The 18794-nt window shown below is 37.5% G+C and overlaps 1 protein-coding gene and 1 pseudogene across 3 annotated transcripts in view; one reads left to right on the plus strand and one right to left on the minus strand.

Annotated features, from left to right (window-relative positions):
- AXDND1 (axonemal dynein light chain domain containing 1) overlaps window positions 1-18794 on the plus strand; it is an 89940-nt gene that overhangs the window by 23038 nt on the left and 48108 nt on the right. For all 3 annotated transcript variants that reach the window (XM_034666782.1, XM_011220956.3, XM_034666783.1), the window contains 2 exons: window positions 11006-11146; window positions 11847-11951. In XM_034666782.1, coding sequence (XP_034522673.1) covers window positions 11006-11146; window positions 11847-11951 — 246 coding nt within the window. The remainder of the gene's footprint in view (window positions 1-11005; window positions 11147-11846; window positions 11952-18794) is intronic.
- LOC105236238 lies at window positions 1517-5471 on the minus strand (annotated as a pseudogene).

An 18794-nucleotide genomic window follows, 5' to 3' on the forward strand; every position in this document is an offset into this window, starting at 1 on the left:
AGGGACTGGGAGAAGGAGGGAGAGTGATTGCTAACAGGTGCCATTAAGGATTTTTGCAGTGTGGGGGGATGAGAAAATACTCTGGAATTAGATAGTGCTAATAGTTGTACAACTTACTGAAAATACTAAACACTATTACATAGTTTAAAGGGTGAATGTTATGACATGTAAATTTATCTCAATAAAAAAGTTATAAAGTCTTCACGGTCATTTCATCATTGTGATTCCTCATTTGCACATATTCTTTTATGTATCAAATATCATCTACTAAAAAAATTAAATAGCTACTTTATATAAATATAATCTGCTTTTCTATAACTTTACCCACTAATCCTTATTTTGTGCCGTGAAAATACTCAGAATAACTTGGTTCTTTCTTTTACCTTGTAGCCTTTAGGTGTTAGAAAATAGCCATTTTTGTTTTCCCTCTTATGCATTCTCTTATCCAGGCTAAATATCCCCAGTTCTTTCAAGTTTTCTTAATGAAATATACTATATGTGGAAAGCACACTAATTAGTCAATGTTGATTTCATGCAGTATCACCACCATTGCAGTGTTATACAGAACATTTTCATGGCCCTGAACCCCCCACGCATCACCTGTTTATCCCTCCTCCATTCCCGTTCCCTCAAACCCACAGCAGCCACCAATCATTCTACTGTCTCTATATTTTTTTCTTTTCCAGAATGTGGATAGAATTGGGATCATACAACATGTAGTCTTTTCAGACTGGTTGCTTTACTCACACCTCAATTTTAACTGCTGAAATGTTTTCTGACCATTGTTTTGTATAATTCAAAAGTTGTGAGCATCATATCATTGCTTTTGAGCAATTTAATTATGGCAGACCTTGGTGTAATTTTCTTCATGTTTCTTCTGCTTGGCGTTCATCGAGCTTTTGGATTTGTGAGTTTATGTTTTTCATCAAATATGGGAATTTTTTGGCTAGTTTTTTTTCCAAGTATTTTTTTCTGCCCTCCTCCCTTTTCAGGGGAGTCTATTTACTCATATATCAGGCCATGAATAATGAGAGAGTCCCAGGGATCACTGATGCTTTGAACATTTTTTCTTATTTTTAAAATCTTTTTCTCATCATTTCGTATAGTTTCTGTTGCTCTAGCTTCAAGTTCACTAATCTTTTCTTCTGCAGTATTTAATCTGCTTTTAATCCTACCCAGTGATGTTCAACTCAGACATTGTAGTTTTCTTCTCTAACTTAGACATTGTAGTTTTCATCTCTAAAAGCTCATTTTGGGTCTTTTCAAAAATATCTTCCATGTCTCTACTTAACAGTGCAAACATATAGAATATAGTTATGTTTTTTGCCCCAAAGGTGACATATCCATTTTATATTGGAAGCAAGTGCTTTCAGTATTTTTATTTGCTGCATCTTAAAAACATCTAGGGCTATTTGTGTGGTTCTTCCCAAAGCCTCAGTTCTGCCATGGCCAGTTTAACATCCAAGGTCCTTTCAGGATCCCAGGCCAGGAAGCTGTGGGAGGGACCATTGAATCCTCAAGAGCATGACAGTGGGGTCCCTTGCCCAAAGTTTCTCCAAGCAGAGCCAACTGCTCCTCCAAACAAGGCTGGTGAGGCTATCTCAACACCCCTAGGAAGTGGTAACCCTGAAGGCAGTACTTGGAGGGGTGACTGTCTGATGGGGGAGGTTTCAGGCTGGTCTTCCCCAGATCCCCAGCCAGGGCAATCATCACTGGCTACCAGAAGAGTCAGGTGCAGAAGTGTTTTTGTAGCTCAAGCTGGGCCTGAAAGTGATGGGAGATGGTGTTCTTCTCAGCTATGGGCATCTTTGCGTGTGCCTGCTCGTATCCATCAGGCTGAAAGCAGGGGTCCCAGCCAAAGTCCTGGAAGACTTGGGGTACCACGATCTGGCCCCTGAACAGGGGCACTGGCTTGCTGGGGTCCCTGATGCTGAGCACAAATGTGCAGAGCACACAGGCAAATCTGTCCTCAAACCCAGCCAGGAGCTGGTAGAGACCTTCAGGCTTTAACTTCTCCAGAAACCACTTTATGTAGGGGCCAGAGAGGCTCCCAAAGGCACTGAAGCATGGATGGGTGTCCTCCACCAGTACAGGCCCCTGTACCTGGTGAACTGTTTCCTGACACTTGTGTATGGAAATCTCATTGGGCTGTCCCTGGAACTCTGGCAGGTCAATTTTCTGTGCCGCCAAAGTTCATGGAAACTTATTTCCTAGAATCTGAATGACCTCCTTCAGCTTTTAATGTCCATGTCTGTTAATTCTAACATTTTTGCCAATTCCGGGTCAATTTTTTTCTTCTCAAGGTGTGTTTTCTGACTTCTTTGCATGCCTGATAAATTTGACTGGATGGCACACATGGTGAATTTTAGCTTATTGGATGCTGTGTATTTTTCTATTTCTAGAAATATTCTTGAACTTTGATCTGGAATATGATTAAGCTACTTGAAAATAATTTGCTCCTTTTGGGCCTTCAGGTGGGACCAGAACAGTGCTTAATTTAGGGCTAATTATTTCTGAATACTTAGGCAAGACTTTTCTTTGTACTATATCCAATGACCCATAAATCATAAGTTTTTCCAGTCTGACTAGTTGGAACCAGCATTATTTTGAGCCAGTGAATGCTGGGTGCTCTTGGCTATTGATCTTTTCAGCTGGCTCCTTCCCTGGCCTCTGATAAATTCTTCACATTGATGCCCTGATCATTACTTAGCTGAATACTTGAGAAGGACCCTCTGCAGACCTCCAGGGGATCTTTCTTACAGCTCTTTTCTCTGTGGTACCCTGTCCTCTTTCCTCTCCCTAGACTCTTAGGTCTGTCTCCTTAACTCAGGGAATCCACTGGGCTTCTCCTGGGTTCTTTGTCCTTGTGATTTGGCCTTTCAAGTCCAAAAGTTGGAACAATCATAGGGCTTACTTTATTTACTTCTGGTCTCTCAGTGATTACTTTCTTTCATTGCCTTATATCCTGTGTCTTGAAAATTTTTGTGTCACATGTGTCTTGAAAATTGTTCCACATATTTTGTCTTTTTTTGTTGTTGTTATTGTTGTTACTTCATGCAGGAGAGTACATTTAGTTCCTCTGGATTTCTTTTTATTTTTCTTATACCTATAGCTATACCACAATCCTATGTATACATTAATGTCCTTAATAAGTTTTGGAAAATTATCAATGGTGATCTCTTTGATAAATGTCTGTTTTCCAGTTTTTCTCTTTTCTCTTTCTGGAACTCTGATTAGATTTATATTAGACATTGTCATCTTATGCTTTTTGTCTCTTAATCTCTTTTTCTTCATCCCCATCTCCTTATCTCTGTGCTGTGTTCTGGGTAGTTTTTTTTTAAGACATTAATAACCACTTTAGCTGCATCTATTCTAAAACTTATGTTTTGAGTTTTATAATTCAGTAATTATACTTCCCACCTAAGAGTTTTCTGTTGGTTTGTTTCCATATCTGTCTCATCATCGTTAATATGTTTTTAATTGCTTTTATAGATTTTTATTCATTTATAGATTCAGTCTTTCATTTCTCAAACATTTTGTGCATAGTTTTATACTTTAAATCTCATACTTCTAATATATGAAGACTATTAGTGTCTAAAATTATTGTTTGTTGTTTTTCTGAGTCTCTTTTGTGATGATTTATTTGCATGAGTGTTTTGCAGTATTTGCTCGTATAGGTAACATTTGGCTAATCTTAATCATGAAATCCTTAGGTTGTAAATCATGGATGCTTCCTGAAGAGAGGATTTGCATTTTCTTCCTTCTGGAATCCTGGCTTCATGCAGTAGTCCAACACTCAGTTCTCCTACTTTGAAGCTAGTCCAAGGCTTAGTCTTGGATCCAGTGTTGGTAGTTTTTTTTTTAAGATTTCATTTTTGGGGCGCCTGGGTGGCTCAGTCATTTAAGTGTCTGCCTTCAGCTCAGGTCGTGATTCTAGGGTCCTGGGATTGAGCCCCACATTGGGCTTCTTGCTTGGTGGGGAGCCTGTTTCCCCTTCTCCTGCTCCCCCTGCTTGTGCTCTCTCTCGCTCTCTCTGTGTCAAATAAATAACTAAAATCTTTAAAAAAATTAATTAATTTATTTGACAGAGAGAGCACAAGTGGGGGTGGGAGGGGCAGAAGGAGAGGGAGAAGCAGACTCCCTCCTGAGCAGGGAGCCGGAACGCAGGGCTTGATCCCAGGACCGTGGGATCATGACCTGAGCCGAAGGCAGCTTAACCAACTGAGCCACCCAGGTACCCCTCAATGTTGGTCTTTTTAAAAAATTTATTTATTTTTAACTGAAGTATAGTTGACTGCAATATTATAGTAGCATCAGATGTATAATGTAGTGATTTGACACTATATACATTATGAGATGTTCTCCATGATAAGTCACGATAAAGTTAATACAATATTTTTGACTATATTCCCTGTACTGTACTTAACATCCTCATGACTTATTTATTTTATAACTGGGAGTTTGGACCTCTTAGTCGCCTTCAACTGTTTTGTCTAGCCCTTTACGCCTTCCCCTCTGGCAACCACCAGTTTGTTTTCTGTATTTATGGGTCTGTTTCTGTTTTCTTTGTTTTGTTTTTTAGATTCTACATATAAGTGAAATCAGATGGTATTTGTCTTTCTCTGACTTGTTACTTAGCGTAATAACCTTTAGGTCCATTCATATCACAAATATATATATATATATACCACCACCTCTTTATCCGTTCATCTATTGATGGATACGTAGGTTGCTTCTATATTTTGGTTATTGTAAATAGGCTGCGATAAACATAGGAGTGCATATATCTTTTCAAATTAGTGTTTTTACGTTATTCAGGTAAATATTCAGAAGTGGAATTACTAGACCATATGATATTTTTATTTTTAATTTTTTGAGGTACCTCCATATTATTTTCATAGTGCTGCACCAATTTACATTCTCACCAACAGTGCATGAGGGTTCCTTTTTCTCCACATCCTCACTAACACTTCTTATTTTGGGTCTTTTTGATTCTAGCCATTCTGACAGGTATGAGGTGTTATCTCATTGTGGGTTTTTTATTTTTTATTTTAAATTTAATAGACTTTATTGCCCAGCAGTTACAAGTACTCAAACATGTATTTTTCTGTATTAACTTATTATGAGGTGATCAATGTTAAATAAAATACTAATTTTCATCATCTGTTCCAATTCATGTCTCATTGACCAATTCATTTTTCCTTCCAATTACATGCCTTTGAGGCAATGAATTATTACCACGATAGTTTTGGACTTGAATATTCATCTGCAGCTGCCTCATTATATGCAGTTGTGCTCCTAGTGGTTTTATCACAGCCATCCTGTGAGCAGTTTCTGGAAAACATCAGGACGCCCTTCATTCATCTTCACCTCACAGGCTCTGTTGCACCTGCAGACACTGCCCCCCGGCCTACTTGGCTGATGGTGCCTAACGAACACTCATCCTTTGGTGGCGGCGCGGGAAAGCTCATTGTGGTTTTGATGTGCATTTCCCTGATGATTTAGTGATGTTGAGCATCTTTTCATGTGCTTGTTGGCCATCTTTATGTATTTTTGGGAAAAGGGAAATTTGGGGAAATTCATGTCTTCTGACCATTTTTATTTTTATTTATTTATTTATTTATTTATTTATTTGAGAGAGAGAGAGAGAGAGCATGAGCGCATGAGTGGGGAGGAGAGGGAGAAGCAGTCTCCCCGAGAGCAGGGAGCCTGATGTGGGGTTCCATTCCAGGACTCTGGGATCATGACCTGAGCCACCCAGGTGCCCCTTCTGCCCATTTTTAAATCAGATTGTTTTATTGATGTTAAGTTGTATGATTTCTTTATATATTTTGGATATTAGCTCCTTATTGGGTATATCATTTGCAAATATCTCCCATTCAGTAGATTGCCTGTTTCACTTTTGCACTTCAATGTGCAAAAGCTTTTTATTTTGGTATAGTACCACTTGTTTATTTTTGTTTGGGTTGCCCTTTTTTGAAGAGATAAATCCAAAAAAATATTGCTAAGGCTGATATCAGAGAGATTATGGCTTTTTTTTTTTAGGAGTTTTATGGTTTTAGGGCTCACATTTAAGTCTTTAATCCATTTTGAGTTTATTTTTTTATATGGTATAAGATAGTGGTCTACTTTCATTCCTTTGCTTATGTTTGTCCAGCTTTCTCAATACTATTTATCAAAGAGATGTCTTTTCCCCATTGTATATTCCTGCCTCCTTTGTCATAGATTAATTGACCATATAAATGTGGGTTTATTTCTGGGCTCCCTGTTTTATTCCATTGATCCATGTGTCTGTTTTTGTGCTAGTACCACACTGTTCTGATTACCAATGCATTGTAGTATAATTTGAAATCTGGGAGTGTGATACCTTCAGCTTTGTTCTCCTTTCTCAAGATTGTTTTGGCTATTCAGGGTCCTTTAAGATTCCATATGAATTTAGGATTATTTGTTCTAGTTCTGTAAAAAATGTTAGTATTTTTAAAAAAGATTTTATTTATTTGAGAGAGAGAAAGAGAGAGAGAGAGCAAGCACAAGCAGGGCAGAGGGAGAAGCAGACTCCCTGTTCAGCAGGGAGCCTGACATGGGGCTTGATCCCAGGACCCCGGGATCATGACCAGAGATGAAGGTAGATGCTTAACCAACCGAGTCACCCAAGCACCCCTGTTAGTATTTTGATAGAGATTTCACTGAACCTATAGATTGCTTTGGGCAGTATGGACATTTTAATGATATTAATTCTTACAATCCATGAGCAGGTTGTATCTTTCCATTTTGTGTTACCTTTAATTTCTTTCATCAGTTTCTTACAGTTTTCAGAGTATAGGTCTTCCGTCTCCTTGGTAAAATTTATTCCTAGGTATTTTATTATTTTTGGTGCAATTGTAAATGGGATTGTTTCCTTAATTTCTCTTTCTGCTAGTTTATTAGTATATAAAAACACATTTCTGTATATTAATTTTATATCCTGCAAATTTACTGAATTCATTTATTATAATAGTTTTTTGGTGGCATCTTTAGGGTTTTCTATGTATAGTATTATGTCATCTGCAAATAGTTTTATTTCTTCCTTACTAATTTCTTTTTTTTTTTTCTAAAAGATTTTTTTATTTATTTGACAGAGACAGCCAGTGAGAGAGGGAACACAAGCAGGGGGAGTGGGAGAGGAAGAAGCAGGCTCCTAGCGGAGGAGCCTGATGTGGGGCTCGATCCCATAACGGCAGGATCACGCCCTGAGCCGAAGGCAGACGCTCAACCGCTGTGCCACCCAGGCGCCCTGACTTCCTTACTAATTTCTTTGCTTTTTATTTTTGTTTCTTGTCGGATTGCTGTGGCTAGGACTTCTAGTACTATGTTGAATAAAGGTGGCAAGAGTAAACACACTTGTTTTGTTACTGATCTTAGAGAAAATCTTTCACCTTTTCACCACTGAGTATGTTAGCTGTGGGTTTGTCACAGATAGGCATTATTATATTGAGTTTTGTTCCCTCTCAATCATTTTGTCAAGAGTTTTTATCATGAATGGATGTTGAATTTGCCAAATGATTTTTCTGCCTCTATTGAGATGACTATATGGTTTTTATTCTCCATTTTGTTAATGTGGTATATCACATTGATTTGTGGATATTGATCCATCCTTGCATCCCTGGAATAAATTGCACTTAATTGTGGTGAATGTTTTTTTTTTAATATATTGTTGAATTTGGTTTGCTAATATTTTGTTGAGGATTTTTGCATCTGTATTCATTAGGGATATTGGCTTCTAATTTCCTTCCTTCCTTCCTTCCTCTCTCACACTTTCTCCTTCCTTCCTTCCTTCCTTCCTTCCTTCCTTCCTTCCTTCCTTCCTTCCTTCGTGGTATCTTTGGTTTGGCTCTCAGGGGAGTGCTGTCCTTATAGAATGAATTTGAAACAATTCTTCCTTTTCTATTTTTTGGAATAGATTGAGAATAGATATTAACTCTTCTTTAAATGTTTGGTAGAATTTACCTTTGTAGCGCTCTGGTTCTGACTTCTGTTGGTTTTGAGAGTTTTTTGTTGATTGATTCAATTTAATTATTACTAATTCATCTATTTAGATTTTCTATTTCTTCCTGATTCATTCTGGGAAGATTGTATGTTTCTAGGAATTTATCCATTTCTTCTATGTTGTTGAATTTGTTGGTAAATAACTTGCTATATCCCCTTTATCATTATGTAATGCTGTTCTTTGTCTCTTGTTATGTTTGTTCTTCTAAAGTTTATTTTGTGTCATGTAATTATTGCTACCCCAGCTTTTTTTCATTTCCATTTGCACGGATATGTTTTTCCATCCCTTCACTTTTATTTTGCATATGTCTTTATATTTTAAGTGAGTCTCTTGTAGGCAGCATATAGGAGTCTTATTTATTTTTATCCATTTAATCTCCTTATGTCTTTTGATTGGAACCTTTAGTCCATTTACATTTAAAGTAATTATTGATAAGTTTGTACTTATTGCAATTTTGTTAATTTTTTCTGGTTCTTTTTTTTTTTAAGATTTTATTTTTATTTCTACACCTAACGTGAGGCTTGAACTTACAACCCCAAGATCAAGAGTTGCATACTTACTGACTGAGCCAGCCGGGCACCTGTCTGGTTCTTTTTATAATTCTTTTCTGTCCCTTCTTCTCTTGCGATTTGATGATTTTCTTTAGTTTTATGCTTGAATTCCTTTCTCTTTATGATTTCTTGTGTACTTATTATAGGTTTTTGGTTTTTGGTTATCATGAGGTTTATCTGTAACACCCTATGTATTTAAGTCCATTTTGTTTGTTTGTTTGTTTATTTATTTATTTAAGAGAGCGTGTGCGTGTGCACCTGAGCAGGGGAGGAGCAGAGGGAGAGGGAGAGAGAGAATCTTTAGCAGGCTTCATGTCTAGTGCAGAGCCTGACATGAGGCTCAATCTCATGACCCTGAGATCATGACCTGTGGTTATCATGAGGTTTATCTGTAATACCCTTTGTATTTAACTGTCTGATTTATTTATTTATTATTATTTATTTATTTATTTATTTAACAGAGAGCACGTGCCCATGCACAAGAGCAGGGGCAGGGTAGGAGTCACTCTGGAGGAGTGTCTGTCATGGCTGAGGCTACCTGCTGGGTGTAACAGGATAGTAGTTGCTTGGAAGACACAATTGCCAGGGTGGGCAGGTTGGGCAGGGTGGGTCTGCAGGGGAATGCTGGGATGAGTCCAGGGGTGCTAACAAGGTAGATGGAGAGTGTCAGAAATGGTATGTGCCAGTGTCGGGCCATCTAGCTGAAGGAAGGCAGAAAAAAAAGATAGTGTTTACCAGCACTTTTGTTCCTGGAGAAATTTCCTATAGATCCCTGTCCCTCCATCACACACCCTAAAATTTGTCAGTAAATCTCCTTCATTACGGCCCAGGTGCTTTTTAAATTGCTGCCTTCATGTTGGGTCTCAGAATGAGTGATACTATGTGGCAGCCCTTTAAGAACAGAATCTCAGTTCCTATAACCCTCTGGCTCTCCTGGAGTAAGCCCTGCAGATTTTCAAAGCCATACCTCGACTGCAAGGCCAGGGAGTCTTTGTGAAGGGAAGCCTCTGGGGCTGTGCACAGCACACAGACATGGCTATTGGGGTTTTGTTTAAAGATTTTATTTATTTATTTGAGAGAGAGAGCATGAGTGGGAGCAATGTTATGGTAGCTCATCTTCTCAGTGCAGATCCCCAGGGCAAGGGTTGCCCAGTGTGAGGCTTGAACCCCTATCTCCTCAGCGGGGAGCCTCCACACCTGTGATATCCCTCCTGCTTGTGGGTCTCTGCTTCAGGGGTTGAGTTCTTGATTGCCTCTCTGCCCCGCCTACCCTTCTTCATGTAGCTTTTTATTTATGCCTTTAGCTGTGGAAGTACTGTTCTGCTAGTCTTCTGGTCTTTCTCAGAGTAAGTTGCGCTGTATGTAGTTGCGGCCTTGGTGTGTCCATGGGAGGATGTGAGTTCAAAATCTTCCTACTCTGCCATCTTACCCTTTCCACCCAATGTTATTTTTACTGGGGCAACGATGACCTTGGATTTACCTGGTGAATACCAATTACCATTTCCTACTCCATACTTAGCTTATTGTATTTTGTTTATTGTTTTTGTTTGTCACCCCTAGAGACTTCTGTTTTTTCCTGCAAGCCCAATAATGCTTCAGAAAATACGCTCTGTCGTGGATCTAGTTGTATTGTAATAAGAAGACCCTTCAGAGTATTTTGTCCATGTATTTCCAGGAGGGAATGTCCTAAAGAAGGTGTTTTTAAAATCGACACTTCCCAGTGTATGAACTGCATATTGAACTGATAAACGCTCTGTAATTAGGTGTTTAAGCAAGGTCTGGATGATTCTTTCTGTTATGGGTGAGAGATTAAACTAAATGACCATTCGAACTCAAAGATATTGTAATTCAGCGGTCTCAGGCTTAGGATATAACACCCAGATCACTTTTAATATAAATAAAGGCTGCTCAGGATGGTATTTGTAATTTATCATTTGTAATCACTTCCAAATATTTGGTTTTATTCAGAACTGAAAGAAATGACTTCTTTGAATTTAGGGTCTTTGTTCATTTTTGAACAGTTGTTATCTTTTTACATTTAACCAACTTGAGAAATGTGGTTTTATTCATGAATTCAACTATTTATAAAAAATCCCATTCTGTATAAATACATAAGACATGGTTTCTATCCTCATAGAGTCTGTAATTTAGAAAAGAAATAAAAGAAGTCCTCATTTTGTTCTACATCTCAGACATTACATTCCAAATGATTATGACTCTGGTTAAAATCCTCCATAGTTCATTTGCTCATGTGAGCGTGACAGGAATATACATGTCAGATCCCTTTCTTTTCCTAGCTTGTTCTTGTGTATCTTTTATGAGTATCTACTATTTCTTTCCCTAACATTACTTTTTCTTTCATATATTTTCTGGCTCTTTTTTCCTTTTTATTTTTTTTGCATGATACCTTGTCTTCTTTCTCATGCAGAGAGCGGTACGTACAAATGCTTGACCAAATTGCCCGGCAGATGATTGATTTTTACAAAGACCTTGTAACTCAGCGAATGATGGACCAGCGCATTTTAGAAGAACTGTACAATTTTAAGAATGTTATTGAAGAACTGACCAGGTAAAATCTGTGATTATCTTAAACCCAAAACACAAGTCAAAACCGTGTCTCTAAAGTGAATAAAAAACAGGAGAAGTAGAATGGTTAAAAGTGAGGATGCTTTTTTTCTTTTGGGGGGTTTAGAAAGGGAACAGAAAGGACTGGATATAGAAGTAGAGACCTGGGTTACACAGATTAACACAAAACTAGGGCTCTGTGTATGTTTGTTAGGGAAACGATTCCTGTTCTCCTTCTAGGACTGCGATGTTGATCTTAATCATGTTTACAGAGCAGTGCCATGATTAAGGATGTTAAGGTTTAAATCCCAAAGAGGATAAGTGTTACATAGCAATCAAGGTTAGTGATCATCTAACCTGTGTCAAGACAATTCGTGGCAAGAATGAAAAGGATAAGATAGGCATGCAAGAGGGTAGGATAGAGCAGCCTGGTGGCCTTGCCTGTTAGCATCTGCCTTCTCTCCATTCGAGAGGCTCTCTCACATCATCTTTCTGCCCTTTCTAGCCAACCGGATTCCATTGCCAAACCTGACAGAATTCCATCCAAATAGACACTAGATTTCTTGATCTGGTTTATAAGGTGTAAAAACTAGGAAGAAATGTACACATAACTGGGAAGATTCCTGAGTATAAATCGATTTCCTGGGTAGAGACTTTTTGGAACTCTTCAACTATGAATCTAAAATTTCTTTGCTTTGTTTCAGGGAACTGTGTCTGGTTCGGGCACATGATATGAAATTAACAAAGGAAGCAGAGAAGGCCCACAAGGATTTGGCACAAGCTCTTTTAGATGCCGAAAAGAATGCTAAGTGAGTTACCAGATGTTAGCCATTGTGTCACACATGCTTCACACCTTATTTGAAGAAACAATTTTATGGAAACATTTGAAGTTTTTTATTACAACAGTGCCTGAAGGAGTTAATATATATACAGGGAACTTCTAATAAATGTATTTATTAACTCCTCCAGGCCCTGTTTAATACAGTTCTCATACATGTCTTCTTGTGTAAATTTTCCAGGAAGGTATCCCTAGAAGTGGAATTACTGAGTCATAGGCTATGTATAACCTTGTCTTCCTAGGATGTTGCCAAATGCTCTACAAAGTAGTCGTACCAGTATATCTTCTTATCGGTGTATGAGATTTCCCTTTTGTCCATATCTTTTATCAGTCTGTTGGGTATGAAAAGGTATCTGGTGTTTGTTTGCAATTTCCTAATTAGTAGTATGACTCTAGTTCTTTTTTAGATTTTAATAAATCTATGATCTTAATGTTTTTGTCCTATTTTAAGGGCTAGCAAACTTTTACTGTAGACAGTCAGATGGTGAGATATGGTTTCTGATGCAGCTACTCGATCAGCTTGGCCTTCATAATGTGTGCCACTGTAGTGTAAAGGCAGGCAAGGGCAATACCAGAACATGGCTATATTCCAATAAAACTTTATTGACACTGAAATTTGAAGGTATAACATTTTCATGTGTCACAAAATATTGTTATCCTATTGCTTTTTTAACCATTAAAAATATAAAAAGTAAAATATGTGAAAAACTAAAAATCTAAAATTCTTAGCTCGTGTTTATACAAAACACAAGTGGTGGGCTGTATTTAAACCCACAGGCTGTAGTTTGCTGACCTGTACTCTATTTCATTTTTGGTTAGAGTTCTGATTACTAGGAAGCTCTTGGGTATATCTGATTGTATTTTTAATTTTTCTTATTGATTAAAAATAATATTATATTATCATAGAAGCGTTATATGTGCCTTGTAAGTAGAAAATACAAACAAGCAAAAATGAATTAAAAATATATGAGTTTCACCATCCATAGATTACTGCTATACATGACTTAATGTATATCCTTTTTTTCCTATGTATATGTGCACACATGCATTGTTGTAATTGTACTGTATGTACTGTTATACAGCCTGTTTTTTTTAGCCCACAGTCTCTACCTATTTCAGTTAAGTTACACTTCACAAATTACCAAGGTCATATCCAAATTTTCCCAATTATTCCCCAAACATATTTTACATAGGGTTGTCCAAACTAGTATCCAATCTAGGGCCACACATTGTATCTTGTTTTATGATCCTTTTAATTCAGTGTAGTCTTTTGCTTTTTAAAAAAAATGTGTTGAAGAGTGACTGTATTTTTTTAAAATGTCAAGAAAACCACAAATGTATACAAAATCTAAATTCAGAGGTATATTCTTACTTTTGTTCTATTTTGTTCCTTACTAGAATGAGAAGGGTTCCTTGATCATTTTTTGTGCACTGAGTATATTGCTGTTTTCTATAGATAATTCACCCTTCTTGTCCTTTGTGCTCTGGAGCTGAAATACAACACAAAGACTGAGTTTGGGGATAAAGAAGAACAACAGTTTCATTACTTTGCCAGGCAAAGGAGGCTGGAGCAGGCTAATGCCTTCAAAACTGCAGACTGCCCTGGATAAAAGGCTGAGGGGTTTTATAGGAAAACACAGGATCTGGGCAGTTTCACTAGGAATCTGGTATGTGCTGCCAGCCACAGTCCTCATGTCTTCAGGGTGGTCTCATGACTAGTGCTTGTGCTGGGCTATCTGAGTCTGGTTACCAGGTATCAACTTCGATACCAAGTTCCTGGAACAGAGGATCCCACAGAAGCACAAGTGAAGGCGAGGGGTCTTTAAGAATGAGGAAGAGAAAAATTTGTTCAACTTAAGAGTCAAACCTTGCTGAAACTTTAGTATGTCCATCTTAATTTCCATCCGTCTTTACATTTTTGTGTGGTTTCAGTATGATCTATTAAAATTTGACTCCAGGGGCGTCTGCCTTCGGCTCAGGGCGTGATCCCAGCATTCTGGGATCGAGCCCCACATCAGGCTCCTGTGCTATGAGCCTGCTTCTTCCTCTCCCACTCCCCCTGCTTGTGTTCCCTCTCTCGCTGGCTGTCTCTATCTCTGTCAAATAAATAAATAAAATCTTTAAAAAAAATAAAAAAATAAAATAAAATAAAATTTGACTCCAATAATGCCATTTCTCTGCCCGAAATTCTGTAGTAGCTCCCCATCTTAGAGTAAAGGGCCATGTTTTTTTTTTTTTTTTAAAGATTTTATTTATTTATTCGACAGAGATAGAGACAGCCAGAGAGAGAGGGAACACAAGCAGGGGGAGTGGGAGAGGAAGAAGCAGGCTCATAGCTGAAGAGCCTGATGTGGGGCTCGATCCCAGAACGCTGGGATCACGCCCTGAGCCGAAGGCAGATGCTTAACCGCTGTGCCACCCAGGCGCCCCAGGGCCATGTTTTTTTAAAAAATGGTTTACAAGACTCAACCCACCAGATTTTCTCTGACTTCTCCTACTTTATTTCAGAACTGCTGCCTTTGTGCTGTTCCTTGAACATACCAGACAGGCTCCCACCTTGGGGCCGGGAATTCCCAGAGAGCTGAGTAGCTTCCTCCCTCCTTCCTTCGGACCTTTGCTCATCTCCCTCCATTTAAAACCACAGTACATTTTGTTCTCTCAATTCCCTTTCCCTGCTTGATTTCCATCTGTTGCACTATCACTACTTACTATATTTTACTTTTTTATTTGTTGGTTATCTCTTCCGAATAAACTTTATAAGGGCAAAGTTTTGTTTTGTTTTGTTTTGTATGGTACCTGGCATTTGGTAGGCACTAAACAGATATTTGTTGAATGAATTAGTAAAAATAAGTTAGAACTTCTTTTGTGCTAATGTCCATTATAAGAACATCTAAAACCAGAGAGAAAGGGAAGGAAAAGGAGAAAGTTTGAAGTAGGATTTATTTTTGTGATTAGAAATTTTTAGTTATACTTTTTAAAATAATAACTGATTTTTTATTGAAAATTAGGAAAAATCGAAACAAATAAGGAAATAAAGAGCACCCATAATTTTTTCTCTCAGAGGTAAACACTATTAATATTTTGATATATTTTTCTTTTTTCCACTTCTATGTATTTTTTATATAAATGAGATCAAACTGAATATATAATTTACATTTGGGTTATCTCATGTTACAACATGAAAAATTTTCCCATGTACCAAAGTATTAACAACAACAAGATCTTTAATTTGCAGCAGAATATTTTCATCATAGAGCTCTATCATATATTTTATTTGACCAACCCCTTATTATTGGACGTTGAGTTTATTTCTGAATTTCTTTCTTTTGCTATTACAAACAAGGGTCATTAATTCTCTTTTTAAAATCACTGTCTGGGGGTGCCTGGGTGGCTTAATTGGTTAAGTGTCTGCCTTCTGCTCAGGTCATGATCCCAGGGTGCTGGGATAGAGCCCTGCATTGGGCTCCCTGCCCAGCAAGAAGTCTGCTTCTCCCTCTCCATCTGCCTGCAACTCCCCCTACTTGTACTCTCTCTCTCTGTCAAATAAATAAATAATAAATAAAACCTTAAAAAAAAATAAAATCACTGTCTGGGGTGCCTGGGTGGCTCAATCAGTTAAGTATCCAACTCTTGATCTAAGCTTAGGTTTTGATCTTGGGGGTTGTGAGTTCAGGTCCTGCTTTGGGCTCTATGCTGGGTGTGGGCCCTACCTGAAAAAAAAATCAGTGTCTAACTTTCAGGTGGTAATGTGCACAAATTGTAAGGGTATATAACTTGTTGAATTTTCATATGTGATTAATTTTTCTTAGTTACTCTGAACACATAGAAGTCTCCAAAAAGAAGCCTCTCAAGAACTGATGCTGGTGGTTCCTGGGTTTAACCAAAATTAGAAGAATTCTATGTCATGGGCCTTTAATTCTTTTAAAAAAAAATATATATATATATTTAAATTCAATTAATTAACATATAATATATTATTAGTTTCAGAGGTAGAGATCAGTGATTCATCAGTCTTATATAAGACTCAGTGCTCATTATATCCCAGCCCTCCTTAATGTCCATCACCCAGTTACACCATCCCCCATCCCCTCCAGCAACCCTCAATTTGTTTCCTATGATTAAGAGTCTCTTATAGTTTGTCTCCCTCTCTGATTTTGTCTTGCTTTATTTTTCCCTCCCTTCCGCTATGCTCCTCTGTTTTGTTTCTCAAATTCCACATATGAGTGAAGTCATATGATAATTGTCTTTCTCTGATTGACTTATTTCACTTAGCATAATACCCTCTAGTTCCATCCATGTCATTGCAAATGGCAAAATTTCATTTTTTTTTGATGGCTGAGTAGCATTCCATTGTATATATATACACCACATCTTCTTTATCCATTCATCTGTCGATGGACATCTGGGCTCTTTCCATAGTTTGGCTATTTTGGACATTGCGGCTATAAACATTGGGGTGCATATGCCCCTTTGGATTACTACATTTGTATCTTTGGGGTAAATACCCAGTAGTACAATTGCTGGGTCCTAAGGTAGCTCTATTTTCAACTTTTTGAGGAACTTCCATACTGTTTTCCAGAGTGGCTGCACCAGCTTGCATTCCCACCAACAATGTAGGAGGGGTCCCCTTTATCTGCATCTTTGCCAACATCTGTCCTTCCCTGACTTGTTCATTTTAGCCATTCTGACTGGTGTGAGGTGGTCTCATTGTGGTTTTGATTAGTATTTCCCTGATGCCAAATGATGTTGAGCATTTCTTCATGTGTCTGTTGGCCATTTGGATGTCTTCTTTGCAGAAATGTCTGTTCATGTCTTCTGCCCATTTCTTGATTGGATTATTTGTTCCTTGGGTGTTGAGTTTGATAAATTCTTTATAGATTTTGGATACTAGCCCTTTATCTGATAATACATTTGCAAATATCTTCTTCCACTCTATTGGTTGTCTTTTGAATATGTCGACTGTTTCCTTTGCTGTGAAAAATTTTTTATCTTGATGAAGTCCCAATAGTAAATTTTTGCCTTTGTTTCCCTTGTCTTTCGGAAACATGTCTAGTAAGAAGTTGCTGCGGCCAGGGTTGAAGAAGTTGCTGCCTGTGTTCTCCTCTAAGATTTTGATGGATTCCTGTCTCCCATTGAGGTCTTTCATTCATTTGAAGTTTATTTTGGGGTATGGTGTAAGGAGATGGTTCAGTTTCATTCTCCTGCATGTGGCTGTCCAATTTCCCCAACATCATTTGTTGAAGAGACTGTCTTTTTTCCATTGGAGATTCTTTCCCGCTTTGTCAAAGATTAGTTGACCATAGAATTGAGGGTCCATTTCTGGGTTCTGTATTCTGTTCCATTGATCTATGTGTCTGTTTTTGTGCCAGTACCATACCATCTTGATGATTACAGCTTTGTAATAGAACTTGAAGTCCGGAATTGTGATGCTGCCAGCTTTGGTTTTCTTTTTCAACATTCCTTTGGCTATTTGAGGGCTTTTCTGGCTCCATACAAATTGTAGCATTGTTTGTTCCAGCTCTGTGAAAAAAAGTTGATGGTATTTTGATAGGGATTGCTCTGAATGTATAGATTGCTCTGGGAAGCATAGACATTTTAACAATATTTGTTCCTGGAACATCTGGGTGGCTCAGTTGGTTAAGCATCTGCCTTTAGCTCAGGTCATAATCCCATGGTCCTGGAATGGAGACCCATGTCAGGCTCCCTGGTCAGCAGGGAGTCTGCTTCTCCCTCTGCCTCTCCACATGCCCCTCCCCCCGGCTTGTGCTCATGCATGCTCTCGCTCTCCCTCAAATAAATAAATAGAATCTTAAAAAAAAAAAAAACCCACAATATCTGTTCTTCCAAACCATGAGCATAGAACATTTGTCCATTTCTTTGTGTCTTCCTCAATTTCTTTCATGAGTGTTCTATAGTTTTCTGAGTACAGATCCTTTACCTCTTTGGTTAGGTTTACTCCTAGGTATATTGTGATTTTTGGTGAAATTATAAATGAGATCCACTTCTTAATTTCTCTTTCTTCTGTCTCATTGTTAGTGTGTAGAAATGCAACTGATTTCTGTGCATTGATTTTATATCCTGCCACTTTGCTGAATCTCTGTAACAGTACTTTAATTCTTGTAGCAAAGTTCCTTGGGAGGAGGTCTTTTAAATGGCTTGTGAAATGCTACCCCTTTACATTTAAACCCCTTTGTATTTAATCTCAGAAGAACTTTTAATTCTAATTTAATTTTAAGCTTCGGTATAAATTGGAAAGAAAAGGTATGTTCTAGTAAGCATGAAGAAAAGATAGTTAGGAAAAAGATACTTACTTGATTATACTTAATCTTTTAGTTGGTTGGTAGAGAATTTCTTTAAATCTTATATTAATTATAAGATCTTATATATAATTGTAATTATAATTTAAAAGTATAGTGGCTCATAGTTACTGGGCGTTGTGTCTTTAATAAAGAATCCTAACTCTATTTTGTATTCAGTTTTTTTTATTAGATATACTGCTGTTATACTATTGGAATACCATATTGTGAAAATTCTAGTGAATAAACAATATGAAGAAAAGCATTTAGAGCAAGGAACAATATATTGAATTTTTTACTTTAAGACTTTTGTAAGATTTATAAATGAAATGTGACTATTTTTTTCTTCTATTTCACTGGGTATTAGTGTTATTAATATCCAGCAATTATGCCATAATTATTTTATGATGAATTTTAAAGGAACAAATCGCCTATTTTAGAACAAAGTTGTTGTTTTTTTAAATGTCCAGTATCATAACAAGTATCTGATAAATGTGACTTCTCAAAAACAAAGTGTG

Source organism: Ailuropoda melanoleuca, chromosome 8 (assembly GCF_002007445.2).
Source record: "Ailuropoda melanoleuca isolate Jingjing chromosome 8, ASM200744v2, whole genome shotgun sequence".
In the NCBI taxonomy this organism is placed as follows: domain Eukaryota; kingdom Metazoa; phylum Chordata; class Mammalia; order Carnivora; family Ursidae; genus Ailuropoda; species Ailuropoda melanoleuca.